We start from the raw sequence: 22,203 nt of genomic DNA, 5'->3' as shown, positions 1-22,203 counted from the left end.
ATGTCATTGCATAGATATAATATCAAACTCTGCAGGATCTTTTCTCTTCACTAATTTCACTCAAAATCTTTTAATCAGTTGCATGTTTCTTGAAAAAAAAAGCCACTTGATTTGATATTTTGTTATCTAATGCAATGAGAATTTTAAATTACTTTAATTTATAATTGCATGACTTTAATTGTATGATCAAGCAACAAATGAGGCACTGAAGGAACAACCTGAAATTAATTTAGTTACTCAGGAGTATGAAATATTTCATAATATCGAAGAAAATTTGTCATACTCTTATTGAACGATACAATTAACCTTATTAAAGTACTTAAACTGACTTTAAAACTCGTCTCAAGTATAAACAAGCTGTGTATAATGAATACAGTGAAGTTGTTAAAAAAAAAACAAAAAAAAAACTATAGTACATATACTTTATATCCTTTGTATACACTTTATACCCCATATTTTCATCCAAAAAGCATTGGTGAACCATTTTAAGCACTAAATTGTCTCTCACGTAAATACAGAGATGCTTACAGTAAATTTAATATTTACTTTTCAGGTGCGTTGTACACTTAAGTCTATTCACAATCTCGAAATTGAGATGTTTGGCTTATAGTTTCTGCACTTTAACTGGGAAACATGAATATTGTAACGAGGCGGCAGACTCGGTGGGATCCATGTGCAGCTTTATTAAACAATCATAGTCGTACAGGCAGGGGTCAAATTCCAGCAAGAGCAATATCAAAGACCAAACATAATCAGAAACAGGGACAGGCAAAAGGTCAGGGCAGGCAGCAGACAAGGCAGAGTAATCCAGGAAACAGTCAGATAAATCACAAGGCAGGCAGCAGGCAAAACACGGAGGTATAAGGCAGTCCAAGGTCATACACAGAATCGCAATAAACAGGGAAAAACACTCAGTAATGTTAGCCAGGGCAAAACAAGACTTTGCACAGGATGAGAGTGTGCGCCGGTTTAAATAGACCGGGTTATAGGGATCAGGTGCGTGGGTTATGGGAAATGTAGTCCAGGACAGGTTAGTACTCAGTTGAGAGAGCCCTCTGGTGGTGATCGGAGGAAGCCACAGAGGCCAAGTTCTTGACAAATATATTTTAACATCCAAAAATGGCTAATCTCACATTGAAATGCCCCTAACTGATGGGGGAAACTGCCATACTGACTCATAATGTAAAATACATGTAGTTGATTGTATATATTAACCCATTCATGCAGACATGAAAATATTTTAGCAAACACCTCTATACTGTATACACAGTATACAGCATTTTCAACAACAGAAAGCTATTTAAAATATAAATTAAAAGCGCACTTGTCAGATCTACCTAATCTACAGTCCTTTACTAACTCTGGAATAGATTACTGAGTTTGGATCAGTGATGTTTGATTGGTGTGAATTTTGAACAGATGAATAAAGTGTTTCATTCAAGTTCATTTCAAACATCTCGCAGTTCTTGTGGTTGTGGTTTCTGATAAACAGCACAGAGGAATAGTTGAGACTGTCTGATTGTGCAGTGATGTTCAGTGTGGAGTAATTCAGAGAGTCGGGCTGATGTGTAGATGATGTCACACCGGAGGAGCATCGCTTCTGCTTATACTTCAGCTGGATAAATATGAAGATGACTACTGTAAATATCAGCGCGAGAATACCAAGACCAACTCCGACATAAAGCAAAGGACCTGAGGACAGAACCAGCACACAAATGAAACATTTCCTTCTTTGCTATTGGATTCTCAAGTAGTGAATTATATATATATATATATATATATATATATATATATATAATATATTATATAAATTTACCAGGATAATTCTTATCCATCCACACACGGTGTCTGCAGACGCAGTAGAATATAACGATTGGATGGATGGATGGCAATTACCTGTTGTGTCTCTAGTTGTGTCTCTAGTTGTGTCTCTAGTTGTGTCTCTAGTTGTGTATCTAGTTGTGTCTCTAGTTGTGTTGTCTCTATTAGTTGTTCTTGCAGGTAGACTGGATGCACTTGTTGGAACCGGTGTTGATATAGAGACTGTGAATACAAATTTTAGTAAAAAAAAAAAACAAACAAACAGTTGTAGTGTTAATGAGCTGAAATAAACACGAATCAATAAATATGTGGATCATATTTCCTGTTGATCGTTTTTGTAACTGAAAAAATCTGATATTTCCACACATTTTAATAGGTAAAACTCTCAACAAGTTTGAACCAAGTAAGATTATTAAACAATTACAGTCAGTCTTACATAGCATGAAATGTAAATGACTTCTGCAGTAACAATAACTCATTTGGCAGTTTGATTTAAAGATATATATGGTAACACTTCAGTTTAGTGTCCAATTCTCACTACTTGCATTCAACTACTTGCTTATTCGCATGCATATTATAGGATATTGGCTGTTTATTAATACTTATAAAGCACATATTAATGCCTTATTCTGCATGACCTTATTCTACATACCCAATACCTAAACTTAACAACTACTTTACTAACTATTAATAAGCAGTAATTAGGAGTTTATTGAGGCATAGTTAGCTAGTTAATAGTGAGAATCAGACCCTAATCTAAAGTGTGACCATATATAAAAGAGTAAAGATTTTTGGAGATGATTTTAAGAATAATGGTAGAAAGGCCATAAATACAATCAATTGTAATGTGACATAATTGCTTATTACTTTTGACCAATATGTGGCGGTGACACAAGTTTATTTGATGTGGTCAGTGTTGGGTGACAATTACACACGTAAAGTTTGGTGTATATATGTCGAATCTTTCCACAGATACAGCCTCAGATGCAGTCTGTCAAATTTGTTAATGCAGTATATGAAAAGTTTCATCTATCAACACAAAACCCACAAATTTTTGCCAGTATGGTCTGAAGATGATCAAGTTTAGTTTTAGATGACCAACAGTTTTACAATTTAGAGTTTACTTACAGTAGATATTCTGCACCAAATATACAGTCAAAATGGCCCATATTCAAAATAGCGGGAAAGATTTAATGACAGAAAATGACACTATAGTATTGAATTGACTCGAGCCAAGGAATCCAATGAAAAAAATAATTTTGATTCGAGCCTTCATGGTTCAAAACTTATTCGCTTAAACATGAGTGCAGGTTTGGACAGTTGCTGGCGCTAGAAGGAAATATTGCTGTGGTTAATGTTCAGACCGTCCTCTATTTGTGTGCCAATTTTCACAATCAGAAATAGGCTACTTTAGTAACATTTAGGTTCATTTTTTCAGGAAGACGTCCTACCTCTGAAAGTGAGATTTCAACAACTCTAAAAATAAATTTCTATTGAATAACTAACACAAGTGTAATGTTTCTGCTAACCACATTCTCCAGAACACCATGACACAAACAGTAAACACAGCAAGTTATTAGAAAAGTACAGCAGACATGAACCCAACAGCTCATAAAACTCTTAAAGGCCCCTTATAATGCCCCTTTTTACAAGGTTTTAACAAGTCTCTGGTGTCTCCAGAATGTGTCTGTGAAGTTTCAGCTCAAAATACCCCACAGATCATAGCATTTTAAAGCTAAATCAGTCTAAACTTCGGATGTATGCTTTTTTTTAGGGCAGATTCCCTCGCCAGTCGTGGGTGGGGCTTCTGGAACCGCTCAATTGAAGAGACTCTATGATTTATGGGGATTATAAAAAAAAAAGTATTGGATGGATTTTTACCATTGTAGGCTGGTTGTTTACACACATCTGTGTTCAAACACCTTATAAACGTGAATTGTGCAAAATAGTTTCCCTAAAATATGGATAACTTACCCTCAAATACATGAAGAGTTACATATTTGTAAGTGTCAAAAAGAAATCTGTCCACTGCACAGATGTAAGTGCCAGAGTCTGAAAGCTGCAGGCGTGTGATGGTCACAGTGAAGTCTGAGCCTTCATCATATAGAGTGAATCTGTCTGTGCAAGTCGGGTTTTGTTCTCTATTAGATCGAATGAGAATAAACTCATCCTTACAAGAGTTTCTGCAGAAATATTTGATGTTCCCATCGGCCAGAAAATGAGAACACCGAAATGTGGCGTTCCCTCCCACTGGAGCAGTTACAGGATTCAAAGACATCACTGGAAATGAAAGAGACACAGGATGCGACATCACATGATCAACTGAATCAATATCGTGAGTGAGTCATGAACATGAATATGCTCGTCACCTTACAAAAGATTAGTGAATGTTGACTCACCTGTAAATATGCAGGACAGGACAACTAGAAAGCTCCACATGCTGAGAAGGCTCTCACTTAACATGAGATAAAAACTGTGTGAAGTAGTAGCTACAGTTCGCCTTCTCTTTCTTGGTACAATAAAGTATTTACTTCTCTCTTTTTGTCTCTCCATCCTCTTAAAACATCTGCAGTGACGCAATCGAGATCTTTACTCACACTAAACACACACTTCTATACCAGTCTGTGCTGATCTCAGCACTGCTAAATAATGTCCACATTAACAGTTTTCAACTATTTGACATTCAAGTTTATTTATCCAAGACTACAATTCAATGATTTTTCTTCATATTCAATGAAATCGTCATGTAACTGATGAAAAATTGGTAACACTTTACATTAAAGTTCCATAAGTTCACATTAGTTAATGCATTAACTAACAATGAGCAATAGCTACATTAGTTAACAAAAACCAACTGATAATTCATGTTAGTTCATGTCCATTAGATAACATAAACAGATACAACATTTGATTTGAATAATGTATTAATAAATGTTGAAATTAACATTAAAGATTAAGATTACCAAACAGTATTTAAGTATTTTTCATTGTTAGTTCATGTTAACAAAACATTAACAAACAGAATCTTGTAAAGTGTTTCTGAATAATTGTTCCTGGAAAAATGTGAAGGAAAATAAGGATTTTCATTAGTTGTTGATGAGGCGTCTGTGTTCAGTCAGTTAATAGTTAGATCAATGCTCTGATAAACTGACTCTTGAACAAAACCAGGGTTCATTTCTGTGTAGATCTGATCTGGACTGTCTGCTAGAGCAAAATCTATGTAGTTGGCGTCTTTGTTATGTGTCTGTTCTGTGTTTGTAGGTCTGTGAAAATCATCAACAAGTGAACCTTCATCATTTTGAGCTGTGGGTGGGTTTGGAAGGATGATTCGGCTCATGTTCACATACTCGTCCTGTAGAGAGGAACTTTATCAGCATCAGCATACTATGGTAATACTTGTGAATGTAACAGGATCAGTTAGAGACTTACAACAACTTGAGTTGATGTCTTCCTGGTGTGATAAGACACAGAAACTGGAGAGAAAAAAAAAAAGATGTATTAATTGCATGATAAATGTTAAGCGTAAGTGAAGATTGTGTAGAAAAGAGGAAGTTTCATCTAGTCGTCTCACCTGACAGCTTGCAGGTGGCGGCCCATTTTAAAACCTTAAACACAGCGAACGGACACACAACTAGAAGTGTGCAGACACACACCAGACTCAACACGCTCACAAACTTGAGGGAAGATTCTGTAGAAAGAGGAAACAATCTGACACACCTGATCAAAACACGACTCATTTATGAGAAAGACAGAAACAGAGAGAGGAAGAGAGAGTGAGAGACAGATATTTGCAGGACTAGTTGTGACATCAGAGCTGTGAATAAACACTTCAACAAAACATTTGAACAGAGAAAATTAGTTCTGTTTTATAAGAAGTTAATAAGAACATTAAGATAAGATAGACAGAAAGATAATGAATCAATGAACGAACTGAATCAATGATAGACTGACTAAACAGAATAAACGAATGGTGGATTGAGCAAACAACAGACTGAATTAATGACAGACTAAATAAATGAATGAATCAAACTAATAAATGAATCAGTGAATGAAGCCTGTAAAAGGACAGACGGATCACCCTGATTTCTTGTCTTGGTCCAGTTCTGGGCTGTGATATTTGCAGGACTGTTCGTGCTGCTGACAATCACTAAAACACAACATTTGAACAGAGATCTTTAATATTGTATAAGTTGTTTTTGATTGATTAAAACAGAACAGTCATCCTACTTTACTCTTGTACCTCTTGGTAATGATATCGTGGGTCTCTGTGCTTCACCTGTGCAGAGAAGGAACATGAAACTATCGAGACTCATTCCTTCAGTCACATTCACTACTGCATTCGGTCATGTGTGTGAAAAAACAGACTCATAGCCTATTAAACCTGTAAAAGGATTCTCACCTCTCCTGACAGTTAGTTGTATATCACTAGACAAATCAGGTGACAGTTTAACATCCACACCGAAGGAGTACAAGCCAGAATCATCCACGACCAATTGCAAGATGGTGGCGGTAAGGATGCGCGCGGATGTGTTGTCGAATAGAGCGAATCGCCCTTGTTTCGCCCATCTGTAGGGATGAGAAGTCTGAACCAGTTTCTCAAAGAAGAAACCATCTTTTTTGCCAAAGTACTTGGTGTTTGTCTCGTAACCCTCTGGGTAGCTGATGTGAAACGTTACGTGTTTTCCCTCATATCCAATATTAGCACAGTTAATATCCAGTAGACAGGCTGGAAATGAAATGAAATGACAAAGTATTTCTAGATATTCAATCATGATTTCTGTAATACACAGACATAAAGCACATAAGCAGTAATCAGTGTTATTTAAATAAGCATATTTTCTAGGTAGTTCATCAAATCAAATGACACTTTAATATAACCACTAGGGTTATATTCACAAGATCACAATTCAATTCGATTCAATGAATTCATTGATTCGGTAACACTTTACAATAAGGTCTCATTTGTTAACATTAGTTTATGTATTAACTAACATGAACTAAAAATGAATAATACATTTGTTACAGTATTTATATTTTTTTTTTGTTCATGTTAGTTCACAGTACATCAACTAATGTTAACAAATACAACTTTTGTTTTTAATAATGTATGAGTAAATGTTGAAATTAACATTAATTAAGATTAATAAATGCTGTAGAAGTGCAGTTCATTATTAGTTAATGTTAACTAAAGTAGTTAACTATAAGGAAACCTTATTGTAAAGTGTTACCAAAGCTGGAGGGAAGGCGGAGCCAGACGGAGCCGTAGGTGCAGGCAGGTTTACAATGAATAAAATAGTTATGGTTTTTGTTGTTTTTTTTACACCAAAATTTTAGATACCAGTGAAATTTCACAATTCTCGATTCCAATTTCAATACCAAAGCTAATGTTAAGTGACGTGTGTATATGAAAGCACAAGGACGAAGGAGAATACGAGGAGTAATATTTATTAACAGAAACAGGCAGGAACTCACATTACACATGCTTAACGTCAATGAGAACAGACAAGGAATGAGGGAGAACACAGGGTATATATACAAGAGACAAACAAAGGGAACTTAACAAGATAATTAACGGGACACAGGTGAATGAAATGACTAATTGAACAGAATGGGGAAAACTAGGTCACAGAAAACACGGGAGACATGTGACAGATCGCCCCCTCCCGGGAAGGTGCGGCCTCGCGCCATGTAGAGTCCAACTGGGGAGGGGGGGCGGGGGCTCTGAGCAGAGGAAAAACAACAAGAGTCCAAAGCAAACACAAAAACAGTCCATGGGGAATTGGAGGGTGGGAGGAGCCAGGGGAAAGCCAGGTGCAGGAGGAGCCAGATGTTACCCCAGAAGCCAGCCAGGACGAGGCCCCAGGGTGGAGTCGCAGGTGGGAGGAGCCAAGGTTGAGTCAACTTTGTGGCAAACGACACCCTGGGGACGACCAACGGAGATGCAGCTGGAGATGGATACCCAGATGGAACTGATGAGCCGACGAGCCCACGCGCACCCGATGGTCCTGGAGACCGAGGAGGAGCCATGGTGACGGGCGCCCGAGGAGGAGGCGGACATCCAGAGGGCAGAGGCTGAGCCGGAGGGACCGAGGATGGAGGTGGAGCTGGAGGGAAGGCGAAGCCAGACGGAGCCGTAGGTGCAGGCAGGTCGACGACTAACCAAGGTGGAGCCGGAGAGACGAGGGAGCCCAGAGAAGCCGTATGGCCGATGGTGTCCGGTGGAGCCGAGGGAGGGAGGAGCCAGGGTGGAACCAAAGCGTCAACAGGCCATGGTGGAGCAGGGGGCACAGAGGCTGGAAGTGGAGACAGGGGATCCTCTGAGTGAGATGGAGCTGGTGGCCTGAAGACGCTAGACATCACTACCTGGCATGTGGAAGATGTAGAGCGGATGCAGGTCAGTAGCGATGGTGGGGCTGAGGAACTGGCTGAAGAACTGGGTGAAAGAGGAGGCGGGAGAGGGAGGCTGGGTGGGCACACAGGGAATTCAGGAGACATAGGAGACACAGAGAGCGCTGGAGAGTCAGGAGGAACTGGAGAAACATAGCGTTCAGGAGACTCAGGGAACACAGGAGAATCAGGGGAATGGGAAATCACCTCTCCAAAAAAGTCAGTTAGGTCAGCATCAAAAATACCTTTCAGTTCCTCAGAATATTTGCCAGGGATAGCAGTCATCTCAACCACAGCGGTGGTGTGGGCGGGGCTTTCCTCCCAGCCCTCGAGCTCCACAAACACTCCCTCAGCGTCGCACGATGTTACCGGCTCGCGCACCTGGTCAGAACCTTGCTGTGAGGTGGGCTCCGGGACGATGGTACCATCCGACCTTGGTCTCGGTCCTGGCTCATCCATCGCTGCAGGCTGGCCTCCTCGGTCTGCGGTGGGCACGTGTAACATCTCTGTTGCGAAGTTCGTCGGTGGTGGCTGACTGGCCTCTGGCAGTGGAGTGGGGCATGTGGCAAAGTCATCTTCCGCGGGGCCGACGGTGAAAGGCGAGTTGCTACTCACCAGCACCCACTCCATGAATGCGGTGAAATCCTTCCGAGGACCGCTCCCCGGGAGGTGTGCCCAGGACCGCTCGCTTAGGCTGGAGATGGAAAACACGCAGAGCGAGCGGTCAGGAAAGTGTGTTAGGCATGCCAACTCCAAAACAATCCCTGGTGTGTGATTCCAGGGAGCGGTTCCCTCTGATTCCCTCTGCTCCAGGCATAGTAGGGCAACTGCAGGGTCCATAGTGACAGAGGAGGAAAAAAAAAACAAAAAGAAACGAAAACGCCGCAAAAACTGTTTTGGGCCGTTCTTCTGTTACGTGACGTGTATATGAAGGCACAAGGATGAAGGAGAATACGAGTAATATTTAATAACAGAAACAGGCAGGAACTCACATTACACATGCTTAACATCAACAAGAAGGGACGAGGAATGAGGGAGAACACAGGGTATATATACAAGAGGCAAACAAAGGGAACTTAACAAGATAATTAACGGGACACAGGTAAACGAAATGACTAATTAAACAGAATGGGGAAAACTAGGTAACAGAAAACACGAGAGACATGTGACAGCTAAAACTATAACTAATATAAATTTCAAAGATTATTAAAGATAAGTAAACAGTCATTAATAAAAAAAAACAAAAAACAATCAAACTACAAGCAATAGCACAAATTAATAAATACAATAGAACAAAGATACAACTTATATAATCAGTGCTTTTCAGGTTTTTCAGGTATACGCCTAACAGTAGTTCGAATGAAAAAATCAAATGTAAAACAACTTCACATACAATCTTCACTGTATAAATTAAATAAAGGTTAATCCTTATTAAACTTACAAAAAACGTTATTCAGTGAAGAGCAGGGAGTTTGTCTTTTGTAGCTTGATTAGCATTAAAAACACAGACAGCTGCAGGGATATTAGGCTGCTGTCACTTAAGGCTAATGCACTGATCCAATATACTGATACACATGCGCTGTCTTTCTCTACTATTTACATTCACTTAAGCCATAACCGACTATGTTTACTAGGATACTTGCCAATGCAGGCATTTTGAGATACATTTCTGTGAATCTGTCTGTCTTAGCAGAAGGAAACTTGAAAGAGAATTCATTTTGTTATTTGCACGCTGTCTGAGATGCGCAAATTTCTGTGTGTGCACAAAACTTCACACAAAGCGAGTTCTCTTTCACGTCTTGTGCTTGAATGCTTAAATTGGCAAGGCTTGAAAACACGTGCCAATTATAAACTTTCGTGACCATGCAGCAAGAGCCTGATCAAGACACTGACAGTTCCTTCAACTGTCCGGAACGTCTTTCACGCTGAAAGGCACACCAGCATCCGCCATGTTAAGCACTGAATGAATGACAGGGTTCCTGCTGTAACATCGCGCTAGGTAAATGACATCTAGTGGAGAAGACTGGTAATAAGATTAACGTCAATCAAATATTATGTTCAGTGTTTGCATAAATAATGGCTTTTGAGAATCAATATCGAATCGACCGCTTTAAAAAAAAAAAAAGATTATTGAAAAAATCATTTTTTTTTAACCAGCCCTAATAACCACTGATCATTTGCGGAGCCCTGAACCTATACCCCTAAACCTAACCTTAACCCATGTAGTTACCTTTTTAAGAAAAGTACACTGTAAGTACACGTACTGTAAAATAAAGTACAACCTATTTAAAGTTTAGGTTAACAATGTAGCTTCATAATCATAATTAAATGTTAAAATGCAGTAAAGTGATTTAGCTATTTTTATTGGTGATATTTAGAATAAATTGATCTGTTCGAATTGTGTTTGATGCTGTCACCCTAAAAGAAATTCTCATTTTTTTCTGCAATATATTAAAGCAATAAAAGTAATTAAGTTTATTAGTAGATTAGGTCATTTGTAGCTTTACTTTACTCGCCAAACTCTTCATGCTACAGTTTCAAAGTAGTTTCCCCAACACAGATGCAAGTCTGAAATCAAGATGCTGTTGTTTTATTGTAAAGCGATCTCTACAACTCACCTGTACAGATGAAGAAACAGAAGACTCTTACTTTCCACATGCTGAATGGTTTATGCGTTCAGTTAAGAATAAAACAGAGACTGTCTGGAATAAAACAGAGTCTGGCACCCTTTCTTTCACTTCCTTGTTTCTATTTGGGACCTATCCTCAACCCCAAAACACAACTGTAGTTCAAGTGCATCTTACTGAGCTTTCTCAATATGATCAACTTCTCTGTAAATGTGAACTTTTCACCCATATACAAGAAAAAAGATGACTCAAAATGCAGCCTTTTGTGGTGTTTTCCATATTACACTTGTTTACACAGCATACTATTGCACTTAATTATAAGTCTTGTTCTGACTATTGAAAGTATGAAAGAAATGTGCTGCACATTGATTCATTCAGTTGATTGTGACCAGCAGGGGGCCCCCAAATAAAGATCATAAAGCTATAGCCACTTGTTTTCCAATATTTATTTTTTTAAAAAACACGATTAATTCATGTGAAGCAAAACTGCATAAGCTAATAAAACTTGTTTTCAGAGAAACAGTTTAAAGATGTTTATATATTTTTACTGAGCAAGACAAAAATGCAGACAATCAGGTGCAAATGCAATGCAGACAGCAAAGTGAAGACGATAAACAAAATAGTAAAAACTCTTAAAATATCTTATTAGGCAGTTACTGTATCAATGAACTATAACTGAGACAAATGAGAATGATTTCTGTATTTTATTTAATAAGTAAAATACCATCTCAAGATGGCTGTTGATGAGGCTTCAGTGTTGAGTCAGTTGTTTGATCAATAGTCTGATAGATGGCCTCTTCAACAGAATCTGCTGTAAGACTCTGATACACGTGACTCTGTCTACTGGTGTCCAGTTCTGTGTAGATCTGATCTTGTGTTTGTGCTGAAACTACATCTATGTAGTAGGAATCTGTGTCGACCGGCTCTGTGTTTGTATAATCTGGGTTTGTGGGTCTGTAAAATTCCTCTTTATCACTTTGATCTTTGAATGAGTCTGGATGATTTATTCTTTGGTGTCCATCCTATATGAAAGAAATATATATAATCAGATTTGTCAGGAAATTATATGCTGATAACATTATGATAGAAGTGCATGAACTCACCGGCATTGAGTTTGATGTTGTTCTGGTGCGGTGGAGAACAGAACCTGACAAGAATGGATAAAGTGATTTATTTTTCTTCAAAGGTTCATTATGAACCGTACAACGTGATCTCATGAGAAAACGTGTATTTTTACGTAAATTGTGGTTCTACCACACGTACATTTACTTACGTTTTCATACACACAAAAACGTACAACATTGACGTATTTATAGCACTAAAACGTAAAAATACTTACATATTAACAGCAAAAAACGTAAATCATGTAACGTAAAGTGTGAATGTATATGAATTCCCATGTATTAATATTAAAATCGTGGCTTTAATGATTTAACGATGCTTTTAGTCGAATTTATTAAAATCAGTTTACTCATCTACTTAATATGAAATAACATTTCTGTTCGTGACTTGTGCTGCTCGTTTCGGAGGATTACATAATGTTAAACAAGACTACAATTTGAAACCTTATGAATAAAATTTCTGTAATTGATTAACCATTTTGTAATATTTAGTTTGTTTGCTGAGAGACACAGAAGGCGTTTTCTCCAATGCAGCTACTGACAATACAACCATAAGATACACCAAAGCACAACATAAATTCACAAATCACATCCATTTTATTTGTTCTCTGTACTCCAAATCTTTAGAATCCATATGTTTTAAGGAACAGATCCAAATTCAGCCCTTTATCCATCGATCTTCATCTTCATTCTCAGCAACAGCGACAGTCACAGTCAAAGCTCGCGCTCGTTATGATTCAAATTTGAAAGTAGCGCCAGCCTCGAGAAGCGTTACGACATGGTTTACGGCACTGATATCGAACGCTCATTGGTTCTCCCCTGCTTCGTCACAGATTGCGACATGCCGTGTTTCAGTTGATTGACATTTGAAATGAGTGCGCGCCTTCACGGAGAGAAGCCGGATTTATCATATTTTCATGGATTAATAAGTTAAATTCTGCTCTGTACCCTATAAAAAACTATTACCGCCAGAGAGGACTGTGACTGGAACTCATCATCATTTGAACTACTTTTGGTATCACTTTTGATATTTTCGCAAAAATTGTCTGGCTTGTTTGTCTCATTCTTTTATTTATAACAGTGGGTAGTTTAAAGAAATGGTTATGGGTAGGTTTAGGGGTAGGTGTAGGATTAGTGGCTCAAAATATTGTTTTAATGTTATATTTTTACTAAAATTGTCATTTTCCTACACGTTTCTGTTCTTTATGTTTTATTCTTTTAACATACTGTATAAAATAGCTTTAGGTACGGGATGGGGTTTAGGGATCTTACATTTATCTACAAAACGATAAAATGGAAATTATACATATATCTTTATGACATGAAAGATACATAAATATTTCACGTTTTTTCGCTGTAAAAACGTAAGTATTTTTACGTTTTAGTGCCATAATTACGTCAATATTGTACGTTTTAGCACCTTTCTAAATGTACAAAAATGTACGTTTTGTGTCTTTGAAAGTTACGTATTAATACCTACGTATTAACAATGAGAAAAAAAAAGGATGAGAAAATAATCCATATTACATATAAAACAACACAAATATTACAAATTCTGACATTAAAAAGAGCGCAAGTCACTCGTATTTCTTAAGGAACACTGCCCAACAGCGACACCCGGAGGTAAAGTTACAGCAGGAGTCATGCCTCCCTTTGCTCTCATAGAAAACCATAGAAAACTACAGACCCCCGGCGTGCGGTGGGTTTTGTGGGGGGTAATTGAGAATGAATGGGGGAAAGTCACGTGAGAGGATGCAATGTCTCCATCGCGCTATGATTGGATGTAATTGGTTATGATTGGATATGATTGGTTTGTGTGATAAATCCCGCCTCTTGTTGACGTGCATGTTCCGCGCGTCAGTTTGAATGAACAAATGATGGCATCAATGGGAAGACTAATTGAAAAGTAAGTAAACAGATCACCCATTTAGATATCACCGCTTTATGTCACGTCAAAATCAAACTTGAAATGGACTGAAAACACAATGACTGGGGGGGGGTTTAAGGTGAAGTCACCTTAAAAACCCGGGTGACTTTTTTTGAAGATATATACAGTAGCATATAGGCTGTACCCACATGGTTTAAAATAAATCACATGGTGCTCATGTGCTTGAGATGATCCACAGAGATCTGCTCACCTGAGTTACTGCGGCTGTTGTGCTTGAGGACTTGAAACAGACCAAACACACACACGAAAAACAGAGCGAAAACACACATCGAAGCCACCATCATCATGAACCTGGAGTTAGACTCTGTTGATGCAAAGACCACAATGAGTTGACTGAAAAAAGCCAAACCACATGCTGTGTGTGTGTGTGTGTGTGTGTGTGTGTGTGTGTGTGTGTGTGTGTGTGTGTGTGTGTGTGTGTGTGTGTTTCTTAACCTCACCGCCAGGTTCTTCCAGGAAGTGGTTTTTGGTTTGTTCTTGGGGATCCCCTGCACAGAAAACAAAAGTGAAAGGACTATAGTTCATCATATACAGTATATTGAAACCTCAGCTGGCATTCATTCACCACACATGTGTGAATTCAGTTCTCACACTGACTCATAATGAGACGTGTAAGAGGAAGACGATGCTGTATCACATCCCATCTGAAACCAATGTGAGTCTCAGTGGCACCTCAACAATCCCTGTAAAGGCCAGTTCACACCAAAACTATAAATATGAGAGCTATAACAATAACTATTAACGTCCACATCAACGCACAATATCTAGTCATTTTTGACTAGTTTGATAGTGCCACTATATTTAAATTATATATATATACATATATATCTGTGTGTGTGTGTACATATTTCAGATAAATGTATGTTTATGGACAAAATGACAAATGAAGAGAATATGAATAACAAACACAGAGCCTTTGAGGACAGTCACATCACATCAACTGCTCATATATTAAGGATATTCAGTAGGACAGTGAGTCTTCAGCTCTTGAGTTTCTCACCTTTGGTGACTGTTAACCAGATCTCGGAGGTGAAATCAGGCAGCAGACTGATATCTACACCACACCAGTACTTTCCAGAGTCTTCTGGAGCCAGTCTAGAGACGAGAGCTGTGAGAACATGAGAGCTGGTGTTGTCCAGAAGAGTCAGTCTCCCTCGTTCAGACCTCGTCTCTCTCCGGGTCGTCTGAACACACTGAGGATCTCTCTGAGCAAATGAATCGCTCATCTGGCAGAAGTACTTGCTGTTATTCTCGTACGTTTCAGGATATCTGCAGGTGACTGAGATGTTGCTTCCCACAGATCCAGTGACGGTAAGAGCCAGTGAGTTCTCCATCAGCCACAGCACTGAAAGACCAAGCACTGCTGACAGACACCGATTCAGAGTTATCATGCTGAATTGTTGTTTATCAATGAAACTGAAGAGTAAAAAGTGAAATTCTCACTGATTTAGTGTAATGACAGATATAGTACCTGAGAAACTGATGGAGGTGACGGTTCTCATGACTGCCTGCTTCAACCTCGACTCCCACTACCTGTTCTCACACTAAATATATAATGGATAGGTATTCTGTGTGTGTGTGTGTGTGTGTAGAGTTACACTTCCCTATAAGTAAACACAACTGTGACAGAAGTATAGTTTGAAAAAAAAAAAAAAAAAAAAAACTCTTCAGAGCACTAAAGGTAAAGTCTGGCCATCATCCATTCATCCTTCCATCCAACATATTTTTGCCTTATTCTTTTGCAATTACATGTTCCTGCGCCATCCATCAACCCATCCATTCATCCACCCATGCATCCATCCATCCATTCATCCATCCATCCACCAATCATCAATCCGTCCATCCATTCATACATCCATCCATCCATCCATACATCCATACATAAATTCATCCACTAATCCTCAATCCATCCACCAACACATCATTCATTCAATTATCCATCCATCCTCCCATCTGTCCGCCCATCCAGGGTGTGTGTCTGAAATGATGCACCATTTCTTAAAAGGTGTTTTTTTTTTGTTTTTTAAATAACTATTTTTTTTTTTTAAATGGAGAAACATTTAGACATCAAGAATCAGCATATGAATCTGTGCATTCTGGGAGCCACTATAAAACTCATGACTCCCATCAAGCATTGCGGCATGAAGTATGTCACCATTGTTGAGATTCATGTGCTGATTTTGACGTGTGTCTATTTTTTTTTTTTTTTTCCTCGAAAATGTATTTAAAAATCAAAATTCCAAATGTCAGATCTGTGGCAAGAAAGTGTTGTTGGTGAAAATAATCTATTAATAATGAATAACTACTTTTGTTCAGTGATGAGATTAGACAATCATATGATGATGAAAACTATGTCACCTGATCATGTTTGTTTAGGGCTTCCTTTGCAACACATTTGTGTTCATTGGTTCCCATATGAACACAAAGTGGTGTTAATTTAACACAGGGGATTTTGTGAGACCATCATGAAGACAAGAGCCAAAAGAAATAATTAAACAATGTTTTGAACGTATAAGGCTGTCAATGTAGCATGCTCAGGTATTTATTATTTAATAAATCAGGTAAAAAGATGGCAGGAATGCAGTGTCTATGATCTTTTTCACATTACAAGAGTAGAATACAAATGAAAAAGCCAAGAACCCACAACATGGTGTTTGGTGAGACTAGGAAACCTGTTGTGATGTCACTGGCTGGTAATTCAATTTGAACTTTTGATTTCAAATGTTTCCTGTGACCAAATAATAAAAAACATATCAGTTTTACCAAATTCAAGCTTGAATGTGGTCATTTCTGTGTATGTGTTAAAAAAAAGGTCAAACGTGTTAGTTTCATAAGTTTGAATAAAACAGCGTTTTATGGAGCCCCTAAAGGGACACGCAATGAAAAAAGGTATGAAAATTTATGTCAATAGTTTTGTGTTCCCTCACAAATCTTTTGCATTCCACATGCAGGAAACTTTTGTGAATAAATATATATTATATATATATATATATATATATATATATATATATATATTTTTTTTTTTTTCTCCCATCTCATTGTTTTTCAATCACCATGCCATTTAGCGGCTCCTTATTAAGCAACATTAGCTGGGAAATAATTTTGATCGGTGATGTATTGAGACACTGCCGCTATGATTCATTACGGGCTGACACTTATGTGGGAGTGAGTTGTTTCTGGATGAGGTCATTTCCTGTCCCTCCCACATCTACTCCCACTTCCTGTTTCTTCTGTTATTGCCAGTAAACTGAAGACAGAATAAAACATCTCAAGGATTTCAAAATATATCTGTGTTTAAAGTGGCAACATCCAGTCTTTCTCAGTATAAGTTCCTATATTGAGTAATTCTTCAGAAAATGTTTCCGGGGGGGAAAAAAAGGTTATGAAAACCCAATATAAAAACACAGATTTATTTTTATTTGATTTATTCCTGAACATTACTGCAGTCTTAATATGTGCAAACTCAAGTGAAACTGTAAATACATCTTATATGTTAATAAATCTATGTACCAATTAAAGTGGTGGACAAACATCATTTCTTAATGTTAAACATTTTGGGTTTCAAAATGTCAAATCAATAAATGCCACTGGATCATGAAAAACAACAACAACAACAAAAATGTTGAAGGTGTCTAATGTTGCTGGTGTGGGCAGGAGTCATGAAAGAGGAACAAAGATTTACTTCTTGTGCAAGAAAAAAACGTGAAGAGTGTGAAATCCATCAGTTTAATGCCTGCTGGAGAGACTCACCAGAACACGGTAAGAGCTACACTGGTTACTGTGTGAATATAGTTTAATACTACTGTTGAAACCACTGACTTATTCAATAGGACATTTTCTTAATGAAAAATCATATTTTTTAGCTAAAGACTATGTTTTTCTCATGATGTGTGTGTCTAGTATGTCAATCAGAATGGCTCTGCCCCTTCCTCTGGTGTTTCTGCTCATGATTCATGGTGAGTCACTCCTGCGAATGTATTTATTTATTTATTTTTTAAATCATTAGTCACTTATCAAAGAAACTTCATTTTGGCATTATTTTAAACCATGTTTCCAGAAATCAGTGAAGCCCCTTTTAAAACCCTTTGGTGTTTGCAATGTCAGTGGTTCATGTGTTTAAAAAAAAAAAAAAAAAAAGAATATGACAGTAATTGTTGGGGATTTCAAGCTGGCAAGCATCACACAATGGCTGTGGTCAATGAAGTGCACAATGATAAAAATACTATAACAACTGACTTTATTATAACATTCAGAAATAACAGGAAAACTCAGGAGAATAGGGCAAACACATCCACTAACATCGATGGCACTGAACAATGAACTAAGGAAACAAAGAATTCACAATAGTAATTATGAAAGAATGTTTTTTTTTTTTTTTTTATGTGAACTATCCCTTTAATATGTGTTTCAGGGGTTTCTAGTGCTGGTTGGGGTGTGAGTTACAGTCCTTCACACATCTGTGCACTAAATGACTCATCAGTGATAATGAGATGCACTTATACATACCCTACTGGATATCAGATCAAGAACGTGTTTTGGACAAAAGCCTTTATTAGGGGTGAAAAGCCTCCAGATCTGTCTGAGGACCCTGAATACAGTCAGAGGCTTCAGTATCTGGGAGATAAACAGCAGAACTGCACCATCAGACTGAGTCATGTGACACTGAAGGATTCACGCATGTACTATTTCAGATTCATCACTGATAAACCTGATGGTAAATGGATTGGTGATCCAGGAGTGACTCTTGCTGTCACAGGTGACTTTCATGAGGTTTCTCTTCTTCTGTACATTATGTTTAATAATAATCAGTGTATGACAGCAGCACTAGATATAATGTGTGTGTTGTGTTCAGATCTTCAGGTGGAGTCTCCTGAGAGAGTGACAGAGGGAGATTCAGTCCGTCTGACATGTAACAGCAGCTGCACTCTGACTGACAGAGCAACATTCATCTGGTACAGAAACTCACAGCCATTAACTGAGAGAAGAGACAGAAACAATGAACTCCTGCTGCAGTCAGTCAGAAGAGAGGATGCAGGCAGATATAGCTGTGCTGTACACGGACACAATCACATCTCTCCTGCTGTTGAACTCAATGTCACGTGTGAGTACATTCAGTCATATTTTGGCCACTTGAGTAAATGTATTCACATATCAGTTTTTGCAAAATGGAAAATTCAGATTGTGTAAAAGTTTCAAAGACAAAATTGATTAGAATGCAAAAAAGCTTTTGTCAATTATTATCATTTTATATTCTGGACCTCTAGATCCTCCAAAGAGCGTCTCAGTGTCCATCAGTCCATCTGGTGAAATAGTGTCAGGAGATTCAGTGACTCTGATCTGCAGCAGTGATTCAAACCCTCCTGCTCTGAACTTCAGCTGGTTTAAAGGAAGAACGTTTGTAGGATCTGGAAGAATCTACAGCATCTCAAAGATCAGCTCTGATGACAGTGGAGAATACAAGTGCAGATCCAGAAATCAACATGGAGAGAAATACTCTGATGCTGTGACTTTAAACGTCATGTGTGAGTTAATGATGGTTCAGTAACTGTTGTCATTAAATCCTCTAAACATTGTCCTCTAAAAAGTGATTGTGTTTTCTGTATTAGACCCTCCAAAGAATGTCTTTTTTTTATGTGAACTATCCCTTTAATATGTGTTTCAGGGGTTTCTAGTGCTGATTGGGGTGTGAGTTACAGTCCTTCACACATCTGTGCACTAAAGAACTCATCAGTGATAATGAGCTGCACTTATACATACCCTACTGGATATCAGATCAAGAACGTGTTCTGGACAAAAGCCTTTATTAGGGGTGAAAAGCCTCCAGATCTGTCTGAGGACCCTGAATACAGTCAGAGGCTTCAGTATCTGGGAGATAAACAGCAGAACTGCACCATCAGACTGAGTCATGTGACACTGAAGGATTCACGCATGTACTATTTCAGATTCATCACTGATAAACCTGATGGTAAATGGATTGGTGATCCAGGAGTGACTCTTACTGTCACAGGTGACTTTCATGAGGTTTCTCTCTTCTTCTGTGCATTATGTTGAATAATAATCAGTGTATGACAGCAGCACTAGATATAATGTGTGTGTTGTGTTCAGATCTTCAGGTGGAGTCTCCTGAGAGAGTGACAGAGGGAGATTCAGTCCATCTGACATGTAACAGCAGCTGCACTCTGACTGACAGAGCAACATTCATCTGGTACAGAAACTCACAGCCATTAACTGAGAGAAGAGACAGAAACAATGAACTCCTGCTGCAGTCAGTCAGAAGAGAGGATGCAGGCAGATATAGCTGTGCTGTACACGGACACAATCACATCTCTCCTGCTGTTGAGCTCAATGTCACGTGTGAGTACATTCAGTCATATTTTGGCCACTTGAGTAAATGTATTCACATATCAGATTTTGCAAAATGGAAAATTCAGATTGTGTAAAAGTTTCAAAGACAAAATTGATTAGAATGCAAAAAAGCTTTTGTCAGTTATTATCATTTTATATTCTGGACCTCTAGATCCTCCAAAGAGCGTCTCAGTGTCCATCAGTCCATCTGGTGAAATAGTGTCAGGAGATTCAGTGACTCTGATCTGCAGCAGTGATTCAAACCCTCCTGCAGAAATCAGCTGGTTTAAAGGAAGAACGTTTGTAGGATCTGGAAGAATCTACAGCATCTCAAAGATCAGCTCTGATGACAGTGGAGAATACAAGTGCAGATCCAGAAATCAACATGGAGAGAAATACTCTGATGCTGTGACTTTAAACGTCATGTGTGAGTTAATGATGGTTCAGTAACTGTTGTCATTAAATCCTCTAAACATTGTCCTCTAAAAAGTGATTGTGTTTTCTGTATTAGACCCTCCAAAGAATGTCTTTTTTTTATGTGAACTATCCCTTTAATATGTGTTTCAGGGGTTTCTAGTGCTGGTTGGGGTGTGAGTTACAGTCCTTCACACATCTGTGCACTAAATGACTCATCAGTGATAATGAGCTGCACTTATACATACCCTACTGGATATCAGATCAAGAACATGTTCTGGACAAAAGCCTTTATTAGGGGTGAAAAGCCTCCAGATCTGTCTGAGGACCCTGAATACAGTCAGAGGCTTCAGTATCTGGGAGATAAACAGCAGAACTGCACCATCAGACTGAGTCATGTGACACTGAAGGATTCACGCATGTACTATTTCAGATTCATCACTGATAAACCTGATGGTAGATGGATTGGTGATCCAGGAGTGACTCTTACTGTCACAGGTGACTTTCATGAGGTTTCTCTCTTCTTCTGTGCATTATGTTGAATAATAATCAGTGTATGACAGCAGCACTAGATATAATGTGTGTGTTGTGTTCAGATCTTCAGGTGGAGTCTCCTGAGAGAGTGACAGAGGGAGATTCAGTCCGTCTGACATGTAAAAGCAGCTGCACTCTGACTGACAGAGCAACATTCATCTGGTACAGAAACTCACAGCCATTAACTGAGAGAAGAGACAGAAACAATGAACTCCTGCTGCAGTCAGTCAGAAGAGAGGATGCAGGCAGATATAGCTGTGCTGTACACGGACACAATCACACCTCTCCTGCTGTTGAGCTCAATGTCACGTGTGAGTACATTCAGTCATATTTTGGCCACTTGAGTAAATGTATTCACATATCAGATTTTGCAAAATGGAAAATTCAGATTGTGTAAAAGTTTCAAAGACAAAATTGATTAGAATGCAAAAAAGCTTTTGTCAGTTATTATCATTTTATATTCTGGACCTCTAGATCCTCCAAAGAGCATCTCAGTGTCCATCAGTCCATCTGGTGAAATAGTGTCAGGAGATTCAGTGACTCTGATCTGCAGCAGTGATTCAAACCCTCCTGCTCTGAACTTCAGCTGGTTTAAGGAGAATGAAAGCTCAGCTGTTGGATCTGGACAGAGTTTCAGTGCACTACAGAGTGGACGCTTCTACTGTCAGGCTCACAATCAACATGGATCTCAGAGATCAGACGCTGTAACTGTCACAGGTGAAGCTTTTATTAACACACTCCTGTATCTTCACATCATTCATCAGTTTGGAGAGTTAATCATGATGATCTTCCTCTTTCAGTTCATCACGGTGCTGGTAGGAATGTGATTGTGATCGCAGCGGCATCTGGAGGATTATTCATCATCATTATCATCATCATCATCATCATCATCATATTTACAATGTAAATAAAAATCTGTCAATGAAGAGTATAAATTTAATGTGATTTTATATGAATACAGAATAACATGTCATTATTAAATGAAACAATGAAATGGGTTGTTTGT

General features: G+C 38.4%; 3 protein-coding genes across 7 annotated transcripts in view; 1 reads left to right on the top strand and 2 right to left on the bottom strand.

Annotated features, from left to right (window-relative positions):
• Positions 1-663: 663 nt before the first annotated feature.
• On the bottom strand, positions 664-10,922 carry LOC127523960 (CMRF35-like molecule 8). 2 transcript variants are annotated; one of them, XM_051915208.1, is made up of 10 exons: positions 10,827-10,922; positions 6,221-6,547; positions 6,062-6,097; positions 5,900-5,968; positions 5,393-5,509; positions 5,251-5,294; positions 4,221-5,173; positions 3,796-4,101; positions 1,897-2,043; positions 664-1,692 (listed from the first exon to the last, which is right to left on the bottom strand). In XM_051915208.1, exons 7-10 carry the CDS (start codon positions 4,372-4,374, stop codon positions 1,343-1,345), a joined length of 957 nt encoding a protein of 318 aa, XP_051771168.1. In that variant the 5' UTR covers positions 4,375-5,173; positions 5,251-5,294; positions 5,393-5,509; positions 5,900-5,968; positions 6,062-6,097; positions 6,221-6,547; positions 10,827-10,922; the 3' UTR covers positions 664-1,342. The 2 variants fall into 2 exon arrangements, with proteins under 2 accessions (XP_051771168.1, XP_051771169.1); XM_051915209.1 differs by lacking the exons at positions 664-1,692; positions 1,897-2,043 and having other exon boundaries at positions 3,687-4,101.
• Positions 10,923-11,529: 607 nt separating this feature from the next.
• Positions 11,530-16,178, bottom strand: LOC127523963 (uncharacterized). Of its 2 annotated transcripts, none has more exons than XM_051915212.1 (6): positions 15,376-16,178; positions 14,905-15,267; positions 14,345-14,392; positions 14,095-14,208; positions 11,939-11,982; positions 11,530-11,857 (listed from the first exon to the last, which is right to left on the bottom strand). In XM_051915212.1, exons 1-6 carry the CDS (start codon positions 15,404-15,406, stop codon positions 11,564-11,566), a joined length of 894 nt encoding a protein of 297 aa, XP_051771172.1. In that variant the 5' UTR covers positions 15,407-16,178; the 3' UTR covers positions 11,530-11,563. The 2 variants fall into 2 exon arrangements, with proteins under 2 accessions (XP_051771172.1, XP_051771173.1); XM_051915213.1 differs by having other exon boundaries at positions 14,905-15,264; positions 15,376-16,175.
• A 1,184-nt stretch (positions 16,179-17,362) lies between these two features.
• LOC127523943 (B-cell receptor CD22-like) overlaps positions 17,363-22,203 on the top strand; it is an 80,390-nt gene continuing 75,549 nt past the window's right edge. Inside the window, exons 1-11 of one of the 3 annotated variants that reach the window (XM_051915165.1) lie at positions 17,431-17,663; positions 18,316-18,660; positions 18,757-19,005; positions 19,169-19,426; positions 19,567-19,911; positions 20,010-20,258; positions 20,422-20,676; positions 20,817-21,161; positions 21,260-21,508; positions 21,672-21,914; positions 21,998-22,100. In XM_051915165.1, the coding sequence (XP_051771125.1) occupies positions 17,540-17,663; positions 18,316-18,660; positions 18,757-19,005; positions 19,169-19,426; positions 19,567-19,911; positions 20,010-20,258; positions 20,422-20,676; positions 20,817-21,161; positions 21,260-21,508; positions 21,672-21,914; positions 21,998-22,100 (2,765 nt within the window). In that variant the 5' untranslated portion in view covers positions 17,431-17,539. Of the gene's footprint in view, positions 17,664-17,804; positions 17,861-18,315; positions 18,661-18,756; positions 19,006-19,168; positions 19,427-19,566; positions 19,912-20,009; positions 20,259-20,421; positions 20,677-20,816; positions 21,162-21,259; positions 21,509-21,671; positions 21,915-21,997; positions 22,101-22,203 lie in introns of all 3 variants that reach the window. The other 2 variants (XM_051915163.1, XM_051915164.1) reach the window with 2 other exon arrangements.

Source organism: Ctenopharyngodon idella, chromosome 12 (assembly GCF_019924925.1).
Source record: "Ctenopharyngodon idella isolate HZGC_01 chromosome 12, HZGC01, whole genome shotgun sequence".
NCBI classification, from domain to species: Eukaryota; Metazoa; Chordata; class Actinopteri; order Cypriniformes; family Xenocyprididae; genus Ctenopharyngodon; species Ctenopharyngodon idella.
This window is presented reverse-complemented; position numbering and strand designations above follow the sequence as displayed.